Raw genomic sequence first — 23,962 nt, 5'->3', positions numbered from 1 at the left:
TAGAATGGAGGAGAATAATACATAGATTCCTAATCATGGGCACCAAAGTGATTGGGGTTGGCCCACAGCAGAGGCCTATAGCTCTGTTCAGAATGTGAAAGCAGATTGGGCAGAGAGAGGCCGCTTAGCAGAGTGCTTGGGCAGCATAGGGCAGTGACTCACCACTGCAGGCAATATATCTGAGGAAAGCCATTTAAAACAGGTGACAGTCACATTCCATCAAATCCCTGGAAGGATCCGTGGAGGCAAGGTTATGTTGTCAATCTCATTACAGCATTTCAGAGGCCTCAGAAAGTTTGGAAATAAAAAAAGACAAGTGGTACTTGTGGCTCATCTGTGTCACAACTGTGGCTCACCTGTGTCTGTACAACGCACAAGTGAGCTCTGTATTGCAGAGACACGGGTGAGCCACAGTTTCCTCTCAGTTAGGAGGTCAGTGTGAAGAGCCTTGCTTTCTTCCCATCAGACATGAGATGCCCATTTCTTTCTGGGCAGAGGACAAAATAAAAATTGTCTGTAAACTTTGCAAATTTTGCTTTGTGACAAATTCCAAAATTATTAGGTTAATTCAAATTTGCTTTCCTTTTTATCTTTCAATGTCATCAAGGCCAAAAGCATTGCTTATTAATTTTGTTTCTAAACTCACATTGCAGCATCGGGCATGATCTGTCCCCAAGGCAAATATGATGAGTCACTCTTTTCTAGAAAATGTATAAGTAGTTATCTCGGCAAAGGCTACTTACATGTTATTATGAGTAAATCATTGGCAGTGAGTATAATTTTTTTTTTTTTTTTAATGAATAGGTGAGTACACGCCTTCTTGTGGGGGCAGGTCCTATCTGTACTTCTTCCACTTACTATATTACAGGAGCTTAGAATCCCAGCTGCTGACTTGCTCTAGGCTGCAGTTCTCTGATGGCTCCTGCAGAGTGGACTGGTTCCCTTCCCCTATGTATGTGTCTGCTGCTGACCTGTGGCTTTACCCAGGCAGGGAAGCTGCTGGTAGTGCCCATGGATGGGAGCCACTGGTTCACCATGAGGTCAGTGGTAGAGAAACTTATCCTCAGGGGGCATGAGGTGGTTGTAGTTATGCCAGAGGTAAGTTGGCAACTGGAAAGCTCACTGAATTGCACAGTGAAGACTTACTCAGCCTCATACACTCTGGAGGATCTGGACCGGGAGTTCATTGATTTTGCCAATGCTCAATGGAAAGCACCACTACAAAGTGCATTTTCTCTATTAACAGGTTCATCCAGTGGTATTTTTAACTTATTTTTTTCACATTGTAAGAGTTTGTTTAAGGACAAAAAATTAGTAGAATACTTAAAGGAGAGTTCTTTTGATGCGGTGTTTCTGGATCCTTTTGATGCCTGCGGCTTAATTGTTGCCAAATATTTCTCCCTCCCCTCTGTGGTCTTTGCCAGGGGAATATTTTGCCATTATCTTGAAGAAGGTGCACAGTGCCCTGCTCCTCTTTCCTATGTCCACAGAGGTTTCTTAGGGTTCTCAGATGCCATGACTTTCAAGGAGAGAGTACGGAACCATATCGCGCACTTAGAGGAACATTTATTTTGCCACTATGTTTTCAAAGATGTCTTAGAAATAGCCTCTGAAATTCTCCAGACACCTGTCACGGCATATGATCTCTACAGCCACACGTCAATTTGGCTGTTGCGAACGGACTTTGTTTTGGACTATCCCAAACCTGTGATGCCCAACATGGTCTTCATTGGTGGTATCAACTGCAAACATGGAAAGCCATTGCCTATGGTAAGTCATCTCTCCTTTAGCACATTAAGAATAATCTTGCTTTGGACATTAAAGGGAGATTTCTTTTTTTTTTTTTTTACTTTTTTTTTTTTTTACTGCATTTTAGGTTTTGGGGTACATATGAAAAACATGCAAGGTTGTTGCATAGGTGCATACGTGGCAGTGTGATTTGCTGCCTTCCTCCCCTTCACCTATATCTGGCATTTCTCCCCATTTCTTACTGAACTATAAGTTGTCATTTACATTTGTCCCATTTGGAATTTCTTTCTGACTTAAGGAATTATTTTGTACACTTAATTATTGGGTAGCAAATTGTGTAAAGCAGCTCTGGTTGATATGTAAGGGTATACAATTGATATAATTGTAGATCATATCTAGGCTGCAATCTAAATGCTTTTTGGAAAAATATCAAAAACCACAGTAAGAAATGAAACTTTCCTTCTTTGCCAATTCTATACTACCCCCAGAGGAAGATATTCTTAGCAGTTTTGTGTGCATTCTTTTCAACTTTTTTGAAATTGTAGTATGTCTATGCATATATTTAGGGTAAATTCTCACTTCTATTTTATTAATATAAAATCTAATATGCTGGCTTTTTTTTTACATTAGATTTTTCACTTGTCAATAAATTAAGGATATCTTTATAGGTCAGTGCATACAGATTTAACATGTTCTTTTAATAATTACATAATATCTTTGGATGCAATGCAGTTTTCCAACCAATTAATATTGATAGAGATTTATGTGTTTTTTACTTTTTGGGTTTATGAACAATAATAAACATTCTTGTATACTTTCTTTACATTCATATGTTTCCATATTTTTGCTTTTATCTCAGTAGGGTATCATCCTATGAATATGGTTGCTTGGTTTTCATTAAATGAGTAAGATTGGCATCCTTAAATAAGATTGGCATCCTTTTACTATTACATCTTCCTACTCAAAAATATGCATCCCTCATTATTTATTCAGATTTTGTTTTATGTCCATAAATAAAATTTTGCACATTATTAAAGTATTTTATTTTTCTTATTAATACTCTTCTGCATTGTATTATTTTTGAAACCATTATGCGCAGGGCAATTTTTCTATTTCTCTTTTGAATTGACTATGTGTAATTAATATACTGCTTTCAGTTTTACACATTAATCTTGTATGTAGCCATATTACTAACCTCTCTGTAAGATATATTAAGTATGCAATATCATCTGCAAATTATTCCCTCCCCTGCTATTTATACCACTTATTTTGGTGGAACATATAGTTCCAAAACATTATTGGGTAATATTTTTGGTCTAGCCAGTTTTAAGTAGGATTTGGTCACTTGCAATTGAAAATCTTGACAAATAACAAGAGTAAGATTCTTGGCAAATGCATAGTTGCTAAATCCAGGTGAAACACCTGATGTCTAATTTCAGTATATTATTTTATTAAGGATGGAGTAAACATTTTTATCTATTGTTCTGGCTTCTTATAAGGTTCAATAGGCTTTGTAACACAGTCATATTCTCTCACATATTGGCAGATGTTTGGTGAAAGAGAGACTGTTTGGCCAACTCATGGGAAAGTGAAATAATGCTTTTTCCAAAAAGCAGGAAGACTACCGTTGTAGGCCTTTCAAATGAAACATGACTTTCAGCTCTTGGCAAGACCAGGCAAGGAGATGCAAGTTGTAGGACGCTAAGAGGATAGACTTGTCAAAGTGTCTCTTCACCTTCTTATCCTCCCTCACTTACAGCACCAGCCACCACTCAGGTATTGCCTGCAGCCTCGCCCTCTAGCCAAGGGTGTGGCCAGCCAATTTCGGAACCCACACTGAGTTCCTTGTGGCTCAAAGGGTCACCCAAAGGGCTTTAGAGATACAGAAATCTATATATGATTTTATACCACCTTTAATGGTGTATGATAGAGAGAGCTATAAAATATGAAGCATTGAACTATGTGTATAGTTTTATGTATTTTGATTATGTGTATATGTTCAATGGTGTATAAAGTATATACATTTACATACCTTTAAGGAATATATATGAGATAGGATTTATAGATGTGGAAGGTTATGTATTAATGTATATATTTATAAATATAAAGCAAACATAATTATCAAAGAAGAATTCAGATCATAAAGAGGGCCCTTTGGCAAAGAGCCTTGGATATGGCTCAACCACAAAAGTGAATTGTCATCGAAAGACCTATGGACACTGCATGGTGTTCCTTCCTTGTTTCATATGGGCAGGGTGTGTCTTGGAAAAGCATACAGTTTTTTTGTACCTTACTGGACAGCAGGATTCATAGCCTGCATTTCATCTGTCTCATGAAGAAAAAGCATTCCTTGATGATAGAACGTATGTGTGTGGTGGTTGTGCATGTATATGTCTGTATGTGCAAGTGTGTTTGTGTGCAGTGTCTTAGGCCCTACATAGGAGATTTTTTTCTGGAAGTTTTCCTATAACAAAATCTTACTGAGTGATGTAATTAAATACTTTAACAAGGATAGTAGATCATCACTCAGGTGAACATTAAAACAGTTCTTCACCATGTTACCAGGCTGGTCTCCGACTCCTGACCTCAAGGGATCTGCCCCGCCTCAGCCTTTCAAACTGTTGAGATTACAGGCATGAGCCACCACGCCTGGCCTTAAAATGGTTTTAATGAGAAAAAAAGAAAATCACCCCCACTTTTCTTGATTTTTTGGTGAATTCCAGCAGAATTGATGATTGAGCCCAGCTGTAAAGAATTCAGGCTCAGTCTACACCATCTAGGGCCAGAGCAGCTCTGGAGAACTGGGGCTGGGTGTGGCTACAGCAAGAAAAGACCTGTGCTTTCCTCATTGCTCTCACATTCTGTTTTTGATCCAAATTCAAATTGGACTTTTAGTGGGCAAGCCCAAGGCCTCCCTCCAAGATTATCTCAACTTTTTATTATCAAAGTTTTTAAACATATACCAAGGAGAGACTATAGCATAATGTGTACCCATATAGCCATTCTCAGGTTAAATAATTTTCAATATCTTGCTGTACTTCTTCATCTTTCTCTGTTTTTTTCTTTCATTTTAAAGAAAAATTTTGACCAGTTTTTATTTTAAAGAAAATCTTGGGATGTTATCTCATGATGAAATACTTCACTAAATATAAAAAATAAGAAAAATGTGTTTCATAGCCACAATACCTAAGACAATCAATAATTCTTTAATATTATCTCATTTTCAATCCATAATTAAATTTCTCCTGATTGTCTCAAAAAAAGTCTTTTACCTGTAGATCAATGGAATAGAATTAGAATCCAGAAATAATCCCATACATCCTTTGCCTTGATTTTTACCGTGGTGCCAAGACCATTGAAATGGCAAAGAATAGTGTCTTCAACAGAGGGCGCTGGGACAACTGCATATCCAAGTGCAAGAGAATGAAAGCACCCTTACCTCGTATCATATGCAAAAATTTACTGGAAATGGATCAAAGACCTAAATAGAAAATCTAAAACTGTAAAACTCTTAGAAAAAAAACATTGGGGAAAATGTTCGTGACCTTGGATTTGGAAATGGTTTCTGAGATGTTGTTTTCTTGTACTAAAAGTACAAAAATTTAAAACAAGAAAAAAAAAGAGATTAAATTTGACTTTATCAAAATGTTTTTACAGAAAAGCTTTTGTATATTAAAGGACACTATCAAGAGAATGAGAAGACAACCCATATGGGTGCCCTTATTAAGGTGTGCAGATAAACACGCACATGCTTGAGATGGAGGCTCTCCCATGAAGCATCCTTTTTTTCCTTTCCTATGAAACTTTCTGAACAGGTGAGCCCAGGTGGAGCCTCCACCTGCGTTAGGGCCTAAACTTTCTGTGGCTTTCTGAAATCCCTGGTGTCAGAGGTCAAGTGTGAGTTACTGCTGCTTTCCTTGACTGTCTCTCACTCCTTCAGTCTATCTTGATAATGTGATATCAAACACGATATACCACCTCTTTGGCCCACTCAGGATATTCTTGTGGTGCCCTCTGGCCTGCACCCTCCCACCAGCTATGAAGGTCACCCATAATCTTGCATTCCCTAGCCTCACTGGCTTTATTTTGTGCAACACTCCAACTCTCCTCTGTCCACCTCCTCTGTTACTTTTCCCTCCCTACTTTAGTTCTCCTTTCTATCTCCTTCCCCACCTATGTCTTTCCTTTCTGTCACTTTTTCTGCATGATTCCTGCCCCAGAGGGTTCAACAAGAGAGGGCATCCTACTGGCTGACTAATGCAGGGAAGCTGTCAGTAATTAATTAGCAAGGCAGGGAAGTTGTACCCCAAGTTTTGGTTTCAACACTAGAGAACTTTAGGAGGTGATTCAATGTAGTATTCGAGCACATGGACCCTGGAGCCATCCAAGCCCGATTTCATAAGTACTTCAACTGTGACACTTGCATAAACTTGGGTAAAAACTCAGTGTTATCTAGAGTAAATATGGTAATGCATGCAGATACCTGGTATGTGGCAATGAATCAACAATAGGCATAATTGGGTGGGTGATATGCATTTCCCAGTACAATTATTTCCAACCTCCACAAGATTAATAATCTTAACCACGCATCCAGATTCTCTTTAAAACAACATGGTGAGATATCAATATTGTCTTCTTGATGCAAGTTTCCCATGAATAATTTAACTTTCAGATGAGTGGATTGTCCCCTTAGGGAGAATTTGCAAATTAAATATAATAAAAACTAATATATATTGGAGGCTTACCATGTACCAGGTGCTACCCTAAGTACTTACATGCAGGTTGGCATTATTGGTAGACTTATTTTGCAGATGATGAAACTGAGGCACAGAGGGGTTGAGTGACTTTCCCAAGGTTATGTCTCAAGTAAGTAGGGGAGCCAGGATTCAAACCCATACATTCTGTGTGGAAAAAAAAAAAAGAAGGCTGAGTGTGGTGGCTCACACATGTCATCTCAGCACTTTAGGAGGCCAAGGCAGGAAGATCACTTAAGCCCAGGAGTTTGAGACCAGCCTGGACAACATAGGGAGACTTTGTCTCTACAATTAATTTTTTAAAAATTAGCTGGGCCTGGTGGCACATGCTGTGGTGTCCCAGCTACTTAGGAGGCTGAGTTGAGAGGATCACCTATGCCTGGGAGATCAAGGCTGCAGTGAGCCATGATCATTGCACTGCACTCCAGCCTGGGTGATAGACTAAGACCTTGTCTCAAATAAATAAATAAAATTTAAAAATTGATACGTAATTCATGTATCATAAAATTCAGTGGTTTTCCATGTGTTCTCAGATATAATCAACTATCACTAATATCTAATTCCAGATCATTTTCCTCACTCCAAGAAGAAACCCCATGCCCACTGGCAGTCACTCCTCATTTCTCACCTTTCTACTAGCCCTCAGCATTAATTTATTTTCTGTCTGTATGGATTTGCCTATTCTGGGCATTTCATGGAAATGGAAGCCTTTATGACTGGCTTCTTTCACTTAATTTCATGGCTTGTCCATATTTCACTCCTTTTTATGACTGAATATTCCATAGTATGGATTTACCACATTTTGTTTAGCCATTCATCAGTTGGTGGAAATTTGGATTGTTTCCCCTATTCAACCATGAAAAATAATGTTACTGTGAACATCTGTATACGATAAACCCTGATGTTCTGATTTTAGAGACAGTGTGCCTACCTCTATACCTGACTGCCTCCCTGTGTTGACAGGAAACTTCTTGGGAAATGTCCTATCTCCGGCCTTTTGGGAATGTCACACGGAGTGAAATGTGCCCAGAGTGGGTTTGATTTACATCACATGGTCTCTAATCCTTCAGCAGACATGAGTTGGTCTTGTTTTTGTTGGTGTTACAGAATAACATGCAGCTGGCTCTTTTTTAAAAAACTTAATATTAAAGGTCATTCATTGAACAATTATCTATTGACAGTCTTTGTGTGACTGGGATGTGACCATAATCAAAGTAACATAGCTTTGCCATTCTAATGGAGAGGAAGGCATTGATCAGTTACAAACTGTGAAACATACAGGGAGAGGAGCATCACTCACTGGAGACAGTTGTGAGGGGCTAGGGGAGGGACAGCGGGGGGTGGGAAGGGTGGGGAGGGATAACATGGGGAGAAATGCAGTATATAGTATGCATCTATGGAACAACCCTGCATGGCCTGCACATACACCCCAGAACCTAAAGTAAAATTGAAAAGAAAAAGAAAAGTAAAGGTTGCAAAGAGAGCTGATCATCAGGGGTCTTGCAGGGTGAGGAGTAGCAATCTTGGGAGAAGTTGGGGGGATGGTGTGCCAAGCAGAGAAGATGGCAGGTACAGCATGAAGCCAAATGTTTGGAACCGCAGCATGTTCTTTCCTTCATCCCTGTATCCCAGGGTCTCTTCATAAACATGGGCAAGTGGAAATCCTACTTTATGTCTCTACTGAATAATCCCTTTGTCATGGCTCACTTTGTGGCCTGTGCCCCTTCCACTGTTCCTGGAACCACAACTCACATTGTGACAAGCCCCCAGAGGAAGTTATAAACACCTTACCTCCTACTAGGACAGGTGCCCCTGGAGCTGTCTGACTGGGCAAGCCATACTTACCTGCACTTCCCTATCCCATCTGTGGGCGATTCAGACTTGACTATTGTTACCACACTAAACTAAACTGGGGTCCACTCATCTGGCACAGTAAGGTCAAACATCCACACTGAGGCTTGCAATGGGAGAAAGGAAGGAATTTACGTGCAAGCACCAAGGAAGGTGTATTGGGAGGCCTATACTTAGGACCCAACCTCTCTGTTGGCTTGCAAGCAAGGGTTTTTAAGGGCAAGGATAAATTTTAGGTAAACAGAAGTTACAAGAAGAAATTGCAAATCAACACACAGAGGTTATACATTGGTTTGGTCATGAGAAGTGAGGGCTTACAGGTCCTGGATGAATTCAGAGATTTTCTGATTTGCAGTTAGCTAAGGAAGAGAATCTTGGTTTAAAATTTGGGGTTAGCAGAAAAGAATGTTAGCTCTGATTCATAAGTGTGACTTCCTCTAGGCCCTTCAGGAAGAAATATGGAATGAAGAATGGCTGTCAGAGTTCAGTCCTCAGTTCTCCTTATCTGAGGTCTACCTGCCAATGGATCCATTTGGTGGGGGTCCAGGTTTCTGAAAAACAACTCAGGGACATACGTTAAGATGCTACCTTTAGTTTCTATAGGGAAGCAAACATCACTGGACTCTAACTTCCTTGGCTGTTGTTTTAGGCTACTATTACCTCTTGCTTATCAAGTGACTTACTTACTTCTCAGGACCAGGTAGGTGCCTGGAATTTGCTTCAGAAGTCCTCAAGATTTTCCTTCATTTCCATGCTTGGAGGAGCCCACAAGCCCCTAAAAGGGATTCCTGTGCCATCTCACTATTTTGTACCTGCCCCAAGATCTGAGCCCAGAGCATTCTGACTTCTGCAGCCCCACTTCACAGCCTATCAAATAGATTAAATCGCCCCCGCATCCCATGTCACATATACTGTCTATGTAACTTGGTGAGCTAAACTGTGGTGGATTCATTGACGTGTCGTTATGTTTTTATAGCCATTTCATAGAACATTCATAAATTCGATTTTGCCATTTTAGTATTCTAGATTCAGCAAATTCCTTTTTTCAAGTCTCAAACATTTTGCAGGTCCTTTGAAATCCTGCAGGTAGGTCCTGGCTCCATTACTTGTGAGTCATAGATTGTACAAGGATCTGAAAGTGAGCACCTAAGAAGCAAACCTCTCCATAGGGTCCACCTTTCCAGACCTTCCTATTCCCAACATGAAATTACCTTTATGCACATCTTTGGGTCTCTCCTCTACTCAAAATGCCAGATGTCCTCCATTTACTTTTTGGGAAATCTGCCGTTGCCCACAGAGATTTGTTTTATCCCAGGATCTACTTCTTTCACCCCACTGTTATATGTCCTAAGCCTGAGTCATTCAGTCTGCAGCCCTGAGAAAAAGTCTGCCTTTGCCTGGATACTCAGGTGATGCCTGAGGACACCTTGACTTCCATAGCACCAACCAGGGAAGGCCTGGGTCTCCAGTGGAGCTACTCTTTAGGGGTCATGATTGTGACTAACAGACATGCCAGATTCCTCTGGCTAGTGTCCAGTGCAGACACACACACCATTCTTAGTATAGTCAAAACTCACAAGAAAAAGAAAAATATTTTCTAATACCTCCTTAATTTGCAAGAAGGTGTTACGTATTCAGGGGCTGGTATGCAGAGTGATGTTAGTTTCTTTTCTGTAGCTCTTTCTTCCAACTTACGTTCTGTAGGGACTTCTGGGAATAAGAACAGGACCCACAGATGAGCCATAGGATTTTCAGAGCAAAGCTGTGCTTGGAAGTGTCCAGACCAAGGTCCACAGCAGAATAGAGGTCTAGTATAAAAAATGTGAAGTTTGTAGCATCTCTTGATCCTGCTATTCCTACATGCTTGCGTAAGCCATTCGTCCTCTAAATGAACTGTTCATTTAGAACGGTTGTGTTCTAAATGAACACAGCCTGAGCTGTGTTCCCTTTGCAACCGTCCTGGAATCTTATTGCCAAAGCAAGATGCCGCCACCCCCATGACTTTGAGCATTGTAAGCTGGTAATCCTCTTGGGAAACTGCTCCCAGCTTGGATTGAGCTGAGTCTTTGCATGCCTTGAACAATGAATTTGCATCCTGGCTTTGTTCCCCCGGGGGGCCAGCCCTGTGCTTGGAGTGGCCCCTCCAATCATGTTGCTCCAGTTTCTTCTCCCTTTCTGGGCCCCAGAACACCTCCAGTGCCAAACTTGTGGGTGAGAAGAGGACCTTGCGTGCCAGCTAGGTGTGCGTGACTAGCTCTGGGCGAGTCTGTTCTAGTATTTCTAGGCACCACCTCTCACTGGAACAGCCTAGTCTCTACATGGGTCTTGTTCTGGGACCGCCCTCAGCAGTGTGATTAGCAGGCAGGGCCAGTGTGATCTTCCCTTTCTGGGCCTCAGTTGAGAAACCTGAAGCTCAGGAGAGGAGTCACTCTCCTGGATGATGGGAGGCTGGGCCAGAAGCAGGTACCAGGCATTCTGACTCCTGCTCTAGGACTCTCACCACGTACTGGCTAGACTTACACTTCTCAAATATTAATTTCTTAAAGGCAAGTAACAGTTTGAATGTTGTGATATTGTGATATATAATAAGAAATATATATGTTTGTCTTTGTTTCCTGGCCAGAGCTCCTAAAACTGTAAGTGGTGGCAGTGATAAAAGTGAAGAGGAAATCTTTTGTTATTCAAAACAGAACCCTTTCCATCCACCTAAGTTTATGTAAAGGAGGTGAAAAGTCTCTAAGGATGAGGGCTGGTTGCCAGGGAACAAAACACTTGTGATTAGAGGGAAAAAAAGGAGAGAGGGACTGAAGATTGATTTTATCAGAGATGGGCAATGATCTAGTCAATCATGCCTGCTATGTAAGGAAGCCTACATAAAAACTCAAAGGACGGGGTTCAGAGAGCTTCCAAGTTGCCGAAGGTGTGGAGGGTTGGGCATCCAGAGATGGCAGATGGGGCTCCATGGCCCCACCCCGCTATCTTGTTCATTGTACTTTTTCTTCAGCCTATTCATCTGCGTTGTTTGCAATATCCTTTGTAATAAACCAAGCCTAGTAAGTAAACTGTTTTCTCCAGTTCTATCAGCTGTCGTAGCAAATGATTGACTCCAAGAAAGAGGGTGTGTGAACCTCTGATTTTTGCCAAGTCATACAGAAGTTGTGGGTTACCTGAGAACCTACTACTTGCAATCGATGTGTGAAGTGGGAGCAGTCTTGTAGGACTCAGCCCTTAACCTGTCAGGTCTGTGCTAACTCTGGTTAGTGTCAGAATTAAATTGAATTGTAGGATACCCAGCTGGTGTTAGACAACAGGTCTGTGTGGAAGAAAATCCCATCATGAACATGACAAACAACATGGATGATGAGAAATCCAGCAAGTTCAGGATAGAGAATTGGCAGAAGGTCCCCAGGGGTCTCTCCAAGTTATCTTCAAAGTATTGCTATAACTTTTCAGAGAGGGAGAAGCAGACTGGTGGAGATGATGAGAAAAACCCAGAATCTCAGGTGAAAGCTGATACAGGGTACAGTTGGTTCACATTAACTGTGCTTAAAATGGTTAAATATTAATCTGGGTTCTTTCCGTATTAAAGGGCAAAATTCAGAGCAAAGGAGAGGTGTACAGGGCCTGTGAAAAGCAGTGGTTAGTTTAGGGAAAATAGCGAGGGGCTCTGTGGTTTGGAGCATTTAAACTCTATTACTCTTGTTACTTTAACTCTTTCCAGGATGGCCTGCCTTCTTCGTGCACTTCAGAGAGTTTCTGCAGGGGTTTTCTTCTTAGCACTTTGGGGCATGGTTGTAGGTGACAAGCTGCTGGTGGTCCCTCAGGATGGAAGCCACTGGCTTAGTATGAAGGATATAGTTGAGGTTCTCAGTGACCGGGGGCATGACATTGTGGTGGTGGTGCCCGAAGTCAATTTGCTTTTGAAAGAATCCAAATACTACACAAGAAAGATCTATCCAGTGCCGTATGACCAAGAAGAGATGGAGAACCGTTACCAATCATTTGGAAACAATCACTTTGCCGAGCGATCATTCCTGACTGCTCCCCAGACTGAGTACAGGAATAACATGATTGTTGTTGGCATGTACTTCATCAACTGCCAGAGCCTCCTGCAGGACCTGGACACCCTGAACTTCCTCAAGGAGAGCAAATTCGATGCTCTTTTCACAGACCCAGCCTTACCCTGTGGGGTGATCCTGGCTGAGTACTTAGGCCTACCCTCTGTGTACCTCTTCAGGGGTTTTCCATGTTCCCTGGAGCATGCATTCAGCAGAAGCCCAAGCCCTGTGTCCTATATTCCCAGGTGCTACACAAAGTTTTCAGACCACATGAATTTTCCCCAACGAGTGGCCAACTTCCTCGTTAATTTGTTGGAGCCCTATCTATTTTATTGTCTGTTTTCAAAGTATGAAGATATTGCATCAGTTATCCTCAAGAGAGATGTGAACTTAATTACCTTATATCAGAAGGTCTCTATTTGGCTGCTAAGATATGACTTTGTACTTGAGTATCCCAGGCCGGTCATGCCCAACATGGTCTTCATTGGAGGCATCAACTGTAAGAAGAAGAAAGACCTGTCTCAGGTTGGTGGGTTAATTTCTTTTGGATTGCCTTTTTTCTTCATAGGTAGACATCGTTCTTCCAGGCTCTGTCCTCCCTCACTCATTTGGCTCCTTGAGCCTACTGTCCCTTGGAGGATTTCCTGGAGGAACGGTGGTGGGAAGGTGATACTCAACTTGGAGCAGTGGGGACACATAAGAGACCTAAGGCTGAAGTGATACAGAGGCAATTTGGATGAAGACAGGGCTCATGCTTGGCAATGGTAGATTTGCTTAGTTAGGTAATCTGGGGACAGTCACATAATCATTGAATGAGCCTTAGAAGTGTCCCAGTCCAAACAGAGGTGAAGGCTTGACTAAGGGAACAGGTTCAGGTTAAAATCCGTTTTTCCCAACTCGGTCTCATGCTTTCTCTCCGGACCTTAAGCCAGAGACCAGCAAACTACAGCCTGTGAGCCAAATCTGGCCAAAGGCCTGTTTTTGTTTGTTTGTTTTGTTTTGTTTTTTCCTTTTTTGTTGAGACCGTTTTTATATGGCCCAGAGCTAAGAATGGTTTTTATAGTTTTAAAACAATTTTACAACAAACAATATGTGCCATGGATATATCTGGCCTGCAAAGCCTACACATTTACTCTCTGGCCTTTCCAGCAAAAGGGAGATGGCCTCTGACCTAAGGCAAGTGTTTGCAGATGCCCTCCTGACAGGTAGGAAAAGGGCTCAGAGTTGCTTTGGAAAATAAAAATCTGTGAGTTTTAAATTTTATTTTAAATATTTACACCTTTGAAAGGTTTCAGGCTACCTCCTCTATCTTTTATGCCAGAATTTTCATTTCCAGTTCTTTTTTATCACAGAGAAAGTCTCAAACATGTCCCAAAGACCCTTACCTCTCTTCTTTACACCTGCTGATTTCTCTATTAACAAGATGAATAGTTGGCAATAGCCACTGTGAAAAGGCAAGGGTGAGGATATGGGAATAACTGAACTGGTTCCAGGGAGTCTGGGGCCTGAAATAAAAACTTAGAATGTCAGGATTCTTTTTATTGGGACATAATATAGTTGTACACATTTTGGGGGTTCATGTGATATTTTGATACACGTATGCAATGTGCAGTGATCAAATCAGGGTAATTGGAATATCCATTACCTTGAACATTTATTCCTTCCTTATATTGGGAACGTTCCCATTTTTCATTTTAGCTATTTTGAACTACAGAGTGCATTCTTGTTAACTATGCTCACCCTACTGTGCTATTGCACTTTGGACTTACTCATTCTATCTAAGAGCATTTTTGTGCCCGTTAACCAACCCCCCTTTTTTAAAAAAAATTTAAGACGGAATCTTACTCTGTCACCAGGCTGGAGTGCAGTGGCATGATTTATGTTGCTGCATGTGACAGGTCTCCATTCTGTTTTATGGCTGAATAATATTCCATTGTGTATATGTACTATCTGTGAGTGGAAAACAAAACCAACAAAAAACTTAAAGGGTTTTTCCTGTTTTCTCACTCAACAACAAACAACACAGAAGACTGCTGTGAACAGATGTGTGGGTTCTTTTTCTCCACACACCAAACAAGCAAGCAATTCTGCCAGATACCAGCTGGGTGTCCTCTAATTCGGCTCCGACAATGTCCACCTGAAGGTAGCATCAGGTCCCACACAGTGGGGATGCGGTCCCTAATTTACATTTGAAGGATGTAAACTAGTACAGCCACTATGAAGAACAGTATGGAGATTCTTTAAAAAAAAGCAGATATAGAACTGCCCTAATATATCCCATTGCTGGGTATATATCCAAAAGAAAAAAAAATAATATATTGAAGAGATATCTGCACTCCTTTGTTTATTATAGCACTATTCGCAATAGCCAAAATATGGAATCAACCTAAGTACACATCAACAAATGAATGGATAAAGAAAATGTAGGACTGTAATATTGTGAGGTATATATTTGGTCTTCATCCTCATTTCCTTGTACAGATCTTTCACTTCCTTAGTTAAATTTATTCCTAGGTATTATATATTCTTTATAGCTTTTATAAATAGGATTGATATCTTTTTTCAGTTTGTTCTTTGGTGGCATTTATAAATGCTGCTTTTTGTAAGTTGATCTTGTATTCTGCAACTTTACTGAATTTGTCAATTCTAAGAGCTTTTTGGTGGAGTGTTTAAATTTTTCTAAATATATTATATACTCTGAGAACAAGAATAATTTGACTTCTTCCTTTCCAACTTGGATGACTTTTATTTCTTTCTCTTGCTTAATTGCTTTGGATAGGACTTCTAGTACTATGAAGAATAACAGTGGTGACAGTTGGCATCTTTGTCTTACTCCAGATTTTAGAGGAACATTTTTCAGTTTTACCTTTTTCAGTATGATGTTAGCTGTGGGTTTATCATTTATGGCCTTTATTTTTTTGTGGTATGTTCCTTCTGTAGCCTGTTTATTTAAAGTGTTTATTATAAAGGGATGTTGAATTTTGTTGAATGTTTTTTCAGCATCTACAATGATCATATGAGTTTTGTCCTAAATTCTATCAATGTATTAATATCAATGTATCAATAAATGTATTACATTTATTGATTTCTGTGTGTTGGATCATCCTTGCATCCTGAGATGAGTCCCACTTGATCTTGATTAATTATCTTTTTAATGTGCTATTGGATTTGGTTTGCTGGTATTTTGTTGAGATTTTTGTGTCTATGTTCATCAGAGATACTGGCCTGCAGTTTCCTCTTTTTGCGTATGTGTTATCTGGTTTTGGTATCGGGTAACGCTGATCTCATAGGATGAGTTTGGAAGTATTCTCTCCTTTTCATTTTTCTGAAATAGTTTCAGTAGAATTGGTATGAATTCTTTTAAATATGGGTTGGTAGAATTTAGCAGTGAATTCATCCAGTCCTGGGCTTTTCTTCGATGAGACACTTTTTATTACTGCTTCAATCTTGTTACTTAAATTGATTTGTTGAGGTTTTCTGTTTCTTCATGGTTCAATCTTGGTAGATTGTATATGTTTGGAAATGTATCCATTTCTTCTAGGTTTTCTAATTTGTTAGCATGTAGTAGTTCACAATAATCTCTAATGATCCTTTGTATTTCTGAGGGGTCAGTTGTTACATTTCTGTTTTCGTTTCTGATTTTATCTGAGTGTTTTCTCTTTTTCTCAGTCTAGCTAAAGATTTGTCAGTTTTGTTTATTATATCTCTTTTTTAGAAACCAACTTTTTGTTTCATCTTTTGTATTAGTTTAAATTTAATTTATTTCTTTCTGATCTTTATTATTTCTTTCTTTCTACAAATTTTGAGTTTGGTTTGCTTTTGCTTTTTTAGTCTCTTGAGATGCATTGTTAGGTGGTTTATTTGAAACCTTTCTACTTTTTGGATGTAGGTATTTATTGTTAAAAACTTCTTGCCTATTTCTGGTTTGGTTATAACCCATAGATTTTGATACATTGTGTTTCCATTTTCATTTGTTTCAAGTAATTTTTAAATTTCCTTTTTAATTTCAGGAAAATTTAAGAAGTTAATAAGCAAAAGTTATGTATTTATTTAACGATTTGATACTATTGATTGATTAAAAGCTATTTATTCCTTCTCCTTGAAGTCTGGGTATTGGAAAAAAAAGTAAATAAAAGCTATTTATTCTTATTGCAAAGAAATACTTGGCATAAGAAGGAAAAAATATCATTTCTGCATGTCGGTACCAATCATCTTACTTTTGCAAAAAGTTGTACTCAGTTATATTGAGAAACTGGGCTATCGTGAATGTACTTTTTGAGCCCTGTGACCCTGTGTCTGGTGCTTGACCTTGTTTATATCTCAACTGTGTTTCCAGCATGTCACCCTAGAGAACATTCTGTATTATGATATGTAATTATCAACATGCACTTTTAATTATTAGGAATTAAGTTGAAGTGATCAGAATAGAATTTATTTTGTCTAATAATCAGACCATTTCAACAGTATGAAAAAAATGTGTCTCTGGACAGATGGAAATGTCTGGAACCAGATAGAGGTGTTGGTTGCAAAACATGAATGTGCTAAATGCCATGAAATTGTTCACTTTAACATGGTTAATTTTATGTGACTTTGTCGCAATACATTTAAGAAAAGAAGATATATCACAGATCATAGAAAATGAAGCCCTGATTTATAGCTTATAAATGCACTCCTCATTAGGCAAATAACATAATCAGGCAATACATAAAGGAAACACAACACAAGTGTCCAATAAAACTTTAAGAATATGTACAACTTCAGAAATAATCCAAGAAATTCAGATGAATAATCAATGGAATTTAATTTCGCCTATCAGGTTAGTAAGCATTCTTTATAGTAGCTATTGGCCCAACCATAAAACAAATACATTTCTAAAAAGAAAATGTGTAAAGCCTTTTGAAAACCATAGCTTGGTGACCATTTTTTACATAATGCTATGATTCACAAAGAAAGAATATCCTTTCTCATGGTAACCACTGGGCTCCCAGCCTCGCCTTGTGGAAGAGTAAAGCAGGATCGTTTCCCTTTTATTCCCATGTTGGTGTGACTTTGACCAAAGCCTTACCTGCCTCCTCTGCCCAAGGAGGGTCATGGCCCATCTCAGAGGGCTGCTTGGTTTTTGTCCAAGCTGACCCTTGGAGAAGCCCGTTGGCCACCCAGGTGGCAATTCCTGCTGTGAGAACATCAGAATCTGAGCCACCAGGCAGTCCCAGATGTCCTGAAACAACTTATCCCAGCCCTGCCCACAGCCTCCTCTCCAGCCCTGTGCACCTTATCACCTGCCCTAAAACAGTTCTGCTTGTGCCAGATTCTCGCAGGTACCTTGTAACCTTCTATCTGTCTCTCATCCTCACTTCTTCCCCAAACTCTCATGCTGTTGCATGAAAAAAAAAAGAAAACCTTTATTTTTAGGCCCTTCTCCTCTTACTATAGGGGCTTGAATCCAGGCCAGATGCTAGGACACTCTTATGCTGTCCTATTTGCTATTTCGTTGAGTTTTATCTGTCCCACGGCTAATCTCTTTTCCTACTGGTATGGCCAGCTTTCAAATATCTCTATTTATAGAAGAGAATTTAGCTTTGCATTTCATTATTAGAAGGGTCATTGGAATGTTTTTCTTAGAACAAAGGAGGTCAGAGGTAAATCCTAGTCTCTTCCACTTGAAATACAAAGAACTGTTCAAGCCTTCCGAAAGACAGGGCCATTCAGACCACAGAGCCAGGTCATGGCCAGAGCTCTGGCTCTAGGACATCCTCTCTTTCCAGCCTGGTCTACAGAAAGGAATAGAATGCAAGCTCAGGCCTAGCTAGGCCTGAATACAGGCTAAAACTTTCTCTCTGAGAGGTGATAAAAACAATGAATGTAGTTTTCTTGCAGCATTCTTTACGGAGCATTTCCCCAGAAAGGTAGACCCCAATTCCTCAGGACTAGTTCTGTTCCCAAGTTTCCCCCTCTCATGTTCTGGAATCATCTAAATAGTAGCTCTCAAATAGGACTAATTTTACCCCCAGGACAGATTTGTCTGAAGGCATTTTTGGTGTTGCAATTGGAGAGGCGATACAGTTATCTAGGACACAGATAGAGGCCAGGGATGCTGTTTAAAGTTGTACAATGCGTTAAAGATACTTGCCCCCCAACTCCCAACAAAGAATTACTCTGGCTCAAAATATCACTAGTTCTGAAACCGAGAAACTCTGATCTAAATCAATTCCAAGTGAATCCACTGGCGTCTACCCAGCAGGGCCCCCGGCCTGGGGGTGTGAAGGACAGCAAGGATGCTGTGCCCACCCTCTGAGCTGTTTGTATCTGGGTAGGCATCGTTACAAAGAATGCTCATTCAGGCTGAAATCTCAGCCTTTCTTGGTTGAGTTGTGGGTTCATTCTAGGCAAGTCAGTGGAGCAAAACCCCAAAATGCCGAGTCATTCTTAATAGGCACTTTTTAAAATACATGACTTAGGCCAATGTCTACAATGCCTTTAACATTCTGCCTCTCTTTCAAAACCGTGTGTTTGTCTTTATGGCTGATTCTCTTGGAAATTTCCAGGCATGCGGAACATTTTGGCAGTAGTGTTACCGTTAATAGATAATTATCTAAAGAGTAGCTGAATGCTAGAATGATTCAGTTAAAAAAAAAGAATATTTAACATGAGTATACAAAAGCCTAGAAACTTGACTGATCAGTAATTTAGATAACTCCAGGAGAATGAGAATAAGGGGTTATAAAAATACGACTTTATTATGATCCAATTCATATACATACAATTCACTCATTTTAATGGTTTTTAGTATAGTCACAGATTTGTACAACCATCACCATAGTCAACTTTAGAACGGTTTCAGACACTCCCAAAAGATACCTTACATCTATTATCACTCACTCATTCTTCTTCCTCTCCTTCCTCTAGCCCCAGGCAACCATTAATCAACTTTCTGTCCTTATAGATTTGCCTATTTCTATGGATTCCATTCACAAAATACATAAGTAGCTTTTTCCCTTTAGCTGAAGTTTTCAAGGTTTATTCATGTTGTGGAATAACTATATAGCCAAATAATATTCTGTTCTATGCATATACCACACTTCATATATCTACTTATAAATTGATGGACATTTGGGTTGTTTCCACTTTTTTGCTATTATGAATAAAGCTGCTGTGAACATATTTGTGTATGAGTTTTGTTTGGATATGTGTTTTCAATTCTCTTGGGTATATACTTAGTAGAGGAATTGCTGGATTGCATGGTAACTGTATACTTAATCTTTTGAGGAATTGCCAGTGTGTGTCTTGATTACTGTAGCTTTTGTTGTTATTTTGTTTATTTTTAATCAAGTCTCACTCTGTCACCCAGGCTGGAGTGCAGTAGCATAATCTCAGCTCACCACAATCTTCGCCTCCCAGCTTCAAGTTTGAAGTGATTCTCCTGGCTCAGCCTCCCAAGTAGCTGGGATTACAGGAATACACCACCACACTCAGATAATTTTTTTTTTCACTATGTTGGCCAGGCTGGTCTCATACTCCTGACCTCAAGTGGTCTGCTCACCTCAGGCTCCCAAAGTGTTGGGATTACAGGCATACACCACCGTGCCCAACATTGATTATTATAGCTTTATAGTAAGTTTGAAATTGGGAATTACAAATCCTCTAACTTTGTTACTCCTTTTCAAGATTGTTTTGGCCATACTGGTTACCTTGAATTTCCATATGAATGTTTGGACCAGTTTGTCAGTTTCTACAAAAAATTCAACCTGGAATTTTGATAGAAATTGTGTTGAATCTACAGACCAATTTGTGGGTTATTGCCAACTTAACAAGATTAAATCTTCCGATTCAGGAATGTGAGATGTCTCTCATTTTACTTAGGTCTTCTTTAATAATCTTTCAACATTATTTTTTACTTTTCAGTGTAAAGTCTCACATTTAAAAAAATTAAATCTATTCCTAAGTATTTTATTCTTTTTAGATGCTATTTTAAATAGCATTGCTTTCTTAATTCTACTTTTGTATTATTCATTGCAAATGTCTAGAAATACAATTGAGTTTTGTATATTGATCTTATACTTCATCACTTCTGAACCTGTTTATTTGTTCTAATAGTTTTTTTAGTGGATTTCTTAGGATTTTCTACATACAAGATCATATCATTACAAATAGAGATAACTTTACTTCTAATATGAATGACATTTATTTCTTTTGCTTGTCTAATTGCCCTGGCCAGAACCTCTAGTATGGTGTTGAATAGAGGTGGAAAGCGGACATTCTTATCTTGCTCCTGATCTTAGATGGGGAAGCATTCAGTCTCTCAGCACATTAGGTGTTAACTGGAGTTTTTTGAGTAGATGCCCCCCACATTATCAGATGGAGGAAATTCTCACCTATTCCTAGCTTGTTGAGTATTCTTATCATACCTGAGGTGTTCAGTTTTGTCAAATGCTTTTTCTGTATCTATTGAAATGAACATTTTTGATACCCTATTCTTGTGATATGTGCATTGTATTAATTGATTTTCAGGTGCTAAATGAACCTGTATTCCTAGAATAATCCCACTTGATTGTGTTGTATAATCCTTTTTACATGTTACTGAATTTGGTTTGACAGCATTTTACTGAGAACTTTTGCATCATATCCATAAGAGATATTGGAAATTTTTATTTTCTTGTGAAGCCTTTGTCTGTGTTTTCTATCTGAATATTACTGGCCTTATAGAATATGCTGAGGAATATTCCCTCCTTTTCTATTTTTTGGGAACAGTTTGTGAAGAATGGATATTCGTGCTTTATGTATGTGATAGAATTCACTGGTAAAGCTGTTTGGGCCTAGACTTGTCTTGAAGGAAATTTTAAAATTACTAATTTAACCTTTTTACCTGTTACAGCTTTATTCAGATTTTGTATTTCTTCTTGATTCAATTTCAGTAGTTTGTTGCTTTCTAGGAATTTGTCCATTTTATCTAAGTTATCTAATTGGTTGGCATAAAATGGTCCAGAGTGTGGCCTTATAATATTTTCTGTTTCTGTAAGATTGGTAGTAATGTTCCCTCTTTCATTTCTGATTTTTAGCAATTTAAGTCTTCTCTCTTTTTTCTTTGTTGATCTCACTGAAGGTTTATCAATTTTATGTATATTTACAAATACACAACTTTGATTTTGGTTTTCTCTATTGTTTCTCTATTCCTATGTCATTAATTTTCCCTCTATTCTTTATTATTTTCTGCCTTCTTGATTTGCATTTAGTTTGTTTTCTGGTGGAGTGACACGTATCATTACACAATTTCCCTCTTTATTGCTAGTAATTTTTTTGTTTTAAGGTCTGTATTATCTTGCTTCATGATACTGCGTTATTAAAAAGGTAGTCTGTATTATCTGATATTAGTATAACCAATCTGCATTTCTTTTGGTTGCTGTTTCATGATATATTGTTTTTCCACCATTTTACTTTGTGAAATTTATGTTTTACATATAAATTTTTGTGTTTTAAAATCTCAATTGTATCTTCTGCAGACAAGATATGATTAGGTCTTGTTTTTATCCAGTCTGATAATCTCTGCCTTTTAATTTAGTTGTTTAATCCATTCACATTTAATAATATTATTGATGTAGATGGATTTATTTCTACCATTATTTCTTTTTATTTTATTTTATTTTGAGACAGAATCTTACTCTGTCACCCAGGCTGGAGTGCAGTGGTGCAATCTTGGCCCACTGCAACCTTTGCCTCCTGGGTTCAAGTGATTTTCCCACCTCAACCTCCTGAGAAGCTGGGACTACAGGCGTGTTCCACCATGTCTAGCTAATTTTTGTATTTTTGTAGAGATGGAGTTTTGCCATGTTGGCCAGGGTGGTCTCAAACTCCTGACCTCAAATGATCCACTCGCCTCAACCTTTCAAAGTGCTGGGATTACAGGCATGAGCCACTGTGCCTGGCCCCATTTTACTTTTTATGTTCTATATCTCTCATGTATTTATTTGTTCCTCTGTTCTGCCTTTATTGCCTTTTTTTTTTTTTTTTTGCATTGAGCGAATAGTTTCTAGTGCAACATTTAAAATCCTTTAATGTTTTTCTTTCCACTATTTAAAAAAGTTGTGTTCTAAGTGGTTGTTTTAGGGCTTACCACATAATTTTAACTTACCAGTATCTACTTCAGATTTATGCTAACTTAATTCCAGTTAAGTATTGAAATGTCATTCCTATATAGCTCGATTTCCTTTCTCCCTTTTCTGTGATATTATTCTTATACATGTTGCATCTATATATGTTACAAGCTGAACAATACATGGTGATAATATTACTTTATAGAAATGCACATGCTTTCAAGAATCTGAGAGAAGAAAGAGGAGCAAGTATACATTTATAGAGTTTGTTATATTAAGCTTTTTTTTAATCAGTTCTGGTTCTCTTCCTTTGTTCTTATGGACCTGAGTTACCTTATGGTATCATTTCTTAGCCCAATTTATCTTTGCTCCCAACTGCCCCCCTTGTGCTATTATTGTTAAATATATTTCACTTCTGTATGTTATAGTCCCAACAATATAATTTTTTATATACATATATATGTGTGTATATATATGTGTGTGTGTGTATATATATATGTGTGTGTGTGTGTGTGTATACATATATATAGCTTTTTAGGATTGCTTTTAAAATCATTTAAGAGAATAAAGGGGAAGTATGCACTGGTATTGTCTTTTATAACTACTTATTACTATTATCAGTGCTTTTTGGTTTTCTGTATGAATTCAGATTATTCTATGGGGTTACTAGCTTTCAACCTGAAGAACTTCCTTAGTATTTCTTGTAAGCTGAGTTTTCTAGCAACATATTCTCTCAATTTTTGTCTTATTACATGGGGTTTTGCTTTAATTTTTTTTGTGCCTTTGAAATGATACTCATCAGAGACTTGTGTTCAGAGGTGGCTTATAACTTATCCTTCAAAATTGCACATATTTTTTAGCAGACACACATGAGTCAAATTTAATGGTAATAAATACCTTTTTAAGAATCAGAGTGGGGAGATTACCTTCAACTATGAAGAGCAGCTGGTGATATTGCTTGTGGTAAGAGAGAGAAATGGTTATGGATCTGGGAAAGGCTCTGAAGAGAGAGGAAACTTAGTTGACAGTTCTAGGGAGTTAAAGGTCTTCTCACAAATTATAGTTGTGAGATAATATTCACAACCACCTTAAAAAATTTACTGGCATATTGGTATCTTTTAATATGCTAAGCAGTTGGGTCGGTAACAGATCAGTGCATAATTTGAGTACCCTAGTGCAAAATGCCCCGTGTTCAAAAATTAAGAATTTCAGGCCGGGCACAGTGGCTCACACCTGTAATCTCAGCACTTTGGGAAGTGGAGGCAGGCAGATCACTTGAGGGCAGGAGTTTAAGACTGTCCTGGCCAAAATGGTGAAACCCCTTCTCTACTAAAAAGACAAAAATTAGCTGGGTGTGGTGGTGCATGCCTGTGGTTCCAGCTACTCAGGAGACTGAGGTGTAAGAATCATTTGGACCCAGGAGGCGGAGGTTGCAGTGAGCTGAGATTATGCCATTGCACAC

At 38.8% G+C, this 23,962-nt stretch overlaps 1 protein-coding gene across 3 annotated transcripts in view; it reads left to right on the top strand.

The window, feature by feature from the left end:
- The first annotated feature begins 900 nt into the window (after positions 1-900).
- Positions 901-23,962, top strand: part of LOC105704748 (UDP-glucuronosyltransferase 1-6) — a 77,242-nt gene continuing 54,180 nt past the window's right edge. Inside the window, exons 1-2 of one of the 3 annotated variants that reach the window (XM_012434164.2) lie at positions 10,823-10,900; positions 12,076-12,937. In XM_012434164.2, the coding sequence (XP_012289587.2) occupies positions 12,077-12,937 (861 nt within the window). In that variant the 5' untranslated portion in view covers positions 10,823-10,900; position 12,076. Of the gene's footprint in view, positions 1,771-10,822; positions 10,901-11,948; positions 12,938-23,962 lie in introns of those variants that run through there. The other 2 variants (XM_012434165.3, XM_012434163.2) reach the window with 2 other exon arrangements.

Source organism: Aotus nancymaae, unplaced genomic scaffold (genome assembly GCF_030222135.1).
Source record: "Aotus nancymaae isolate 86718 unplaced genomic scaffold, 86718_ANA_hifiasm-v0.15.2.pri h1tg000008l, whole genome shotgun sequence".
In the NCBI taxonomy this organism is placed as follows: domain Eukaryota; kingdom Metazoa; phylum Chordata; class Mammalia; order Primates; family Aotidae; genus Aotus; species Aotus nancymaae.
Note: the sequence above shows the minus strand (reverse complement) of the source record. Positions and strands in the feature narration are given on the sequence as shown.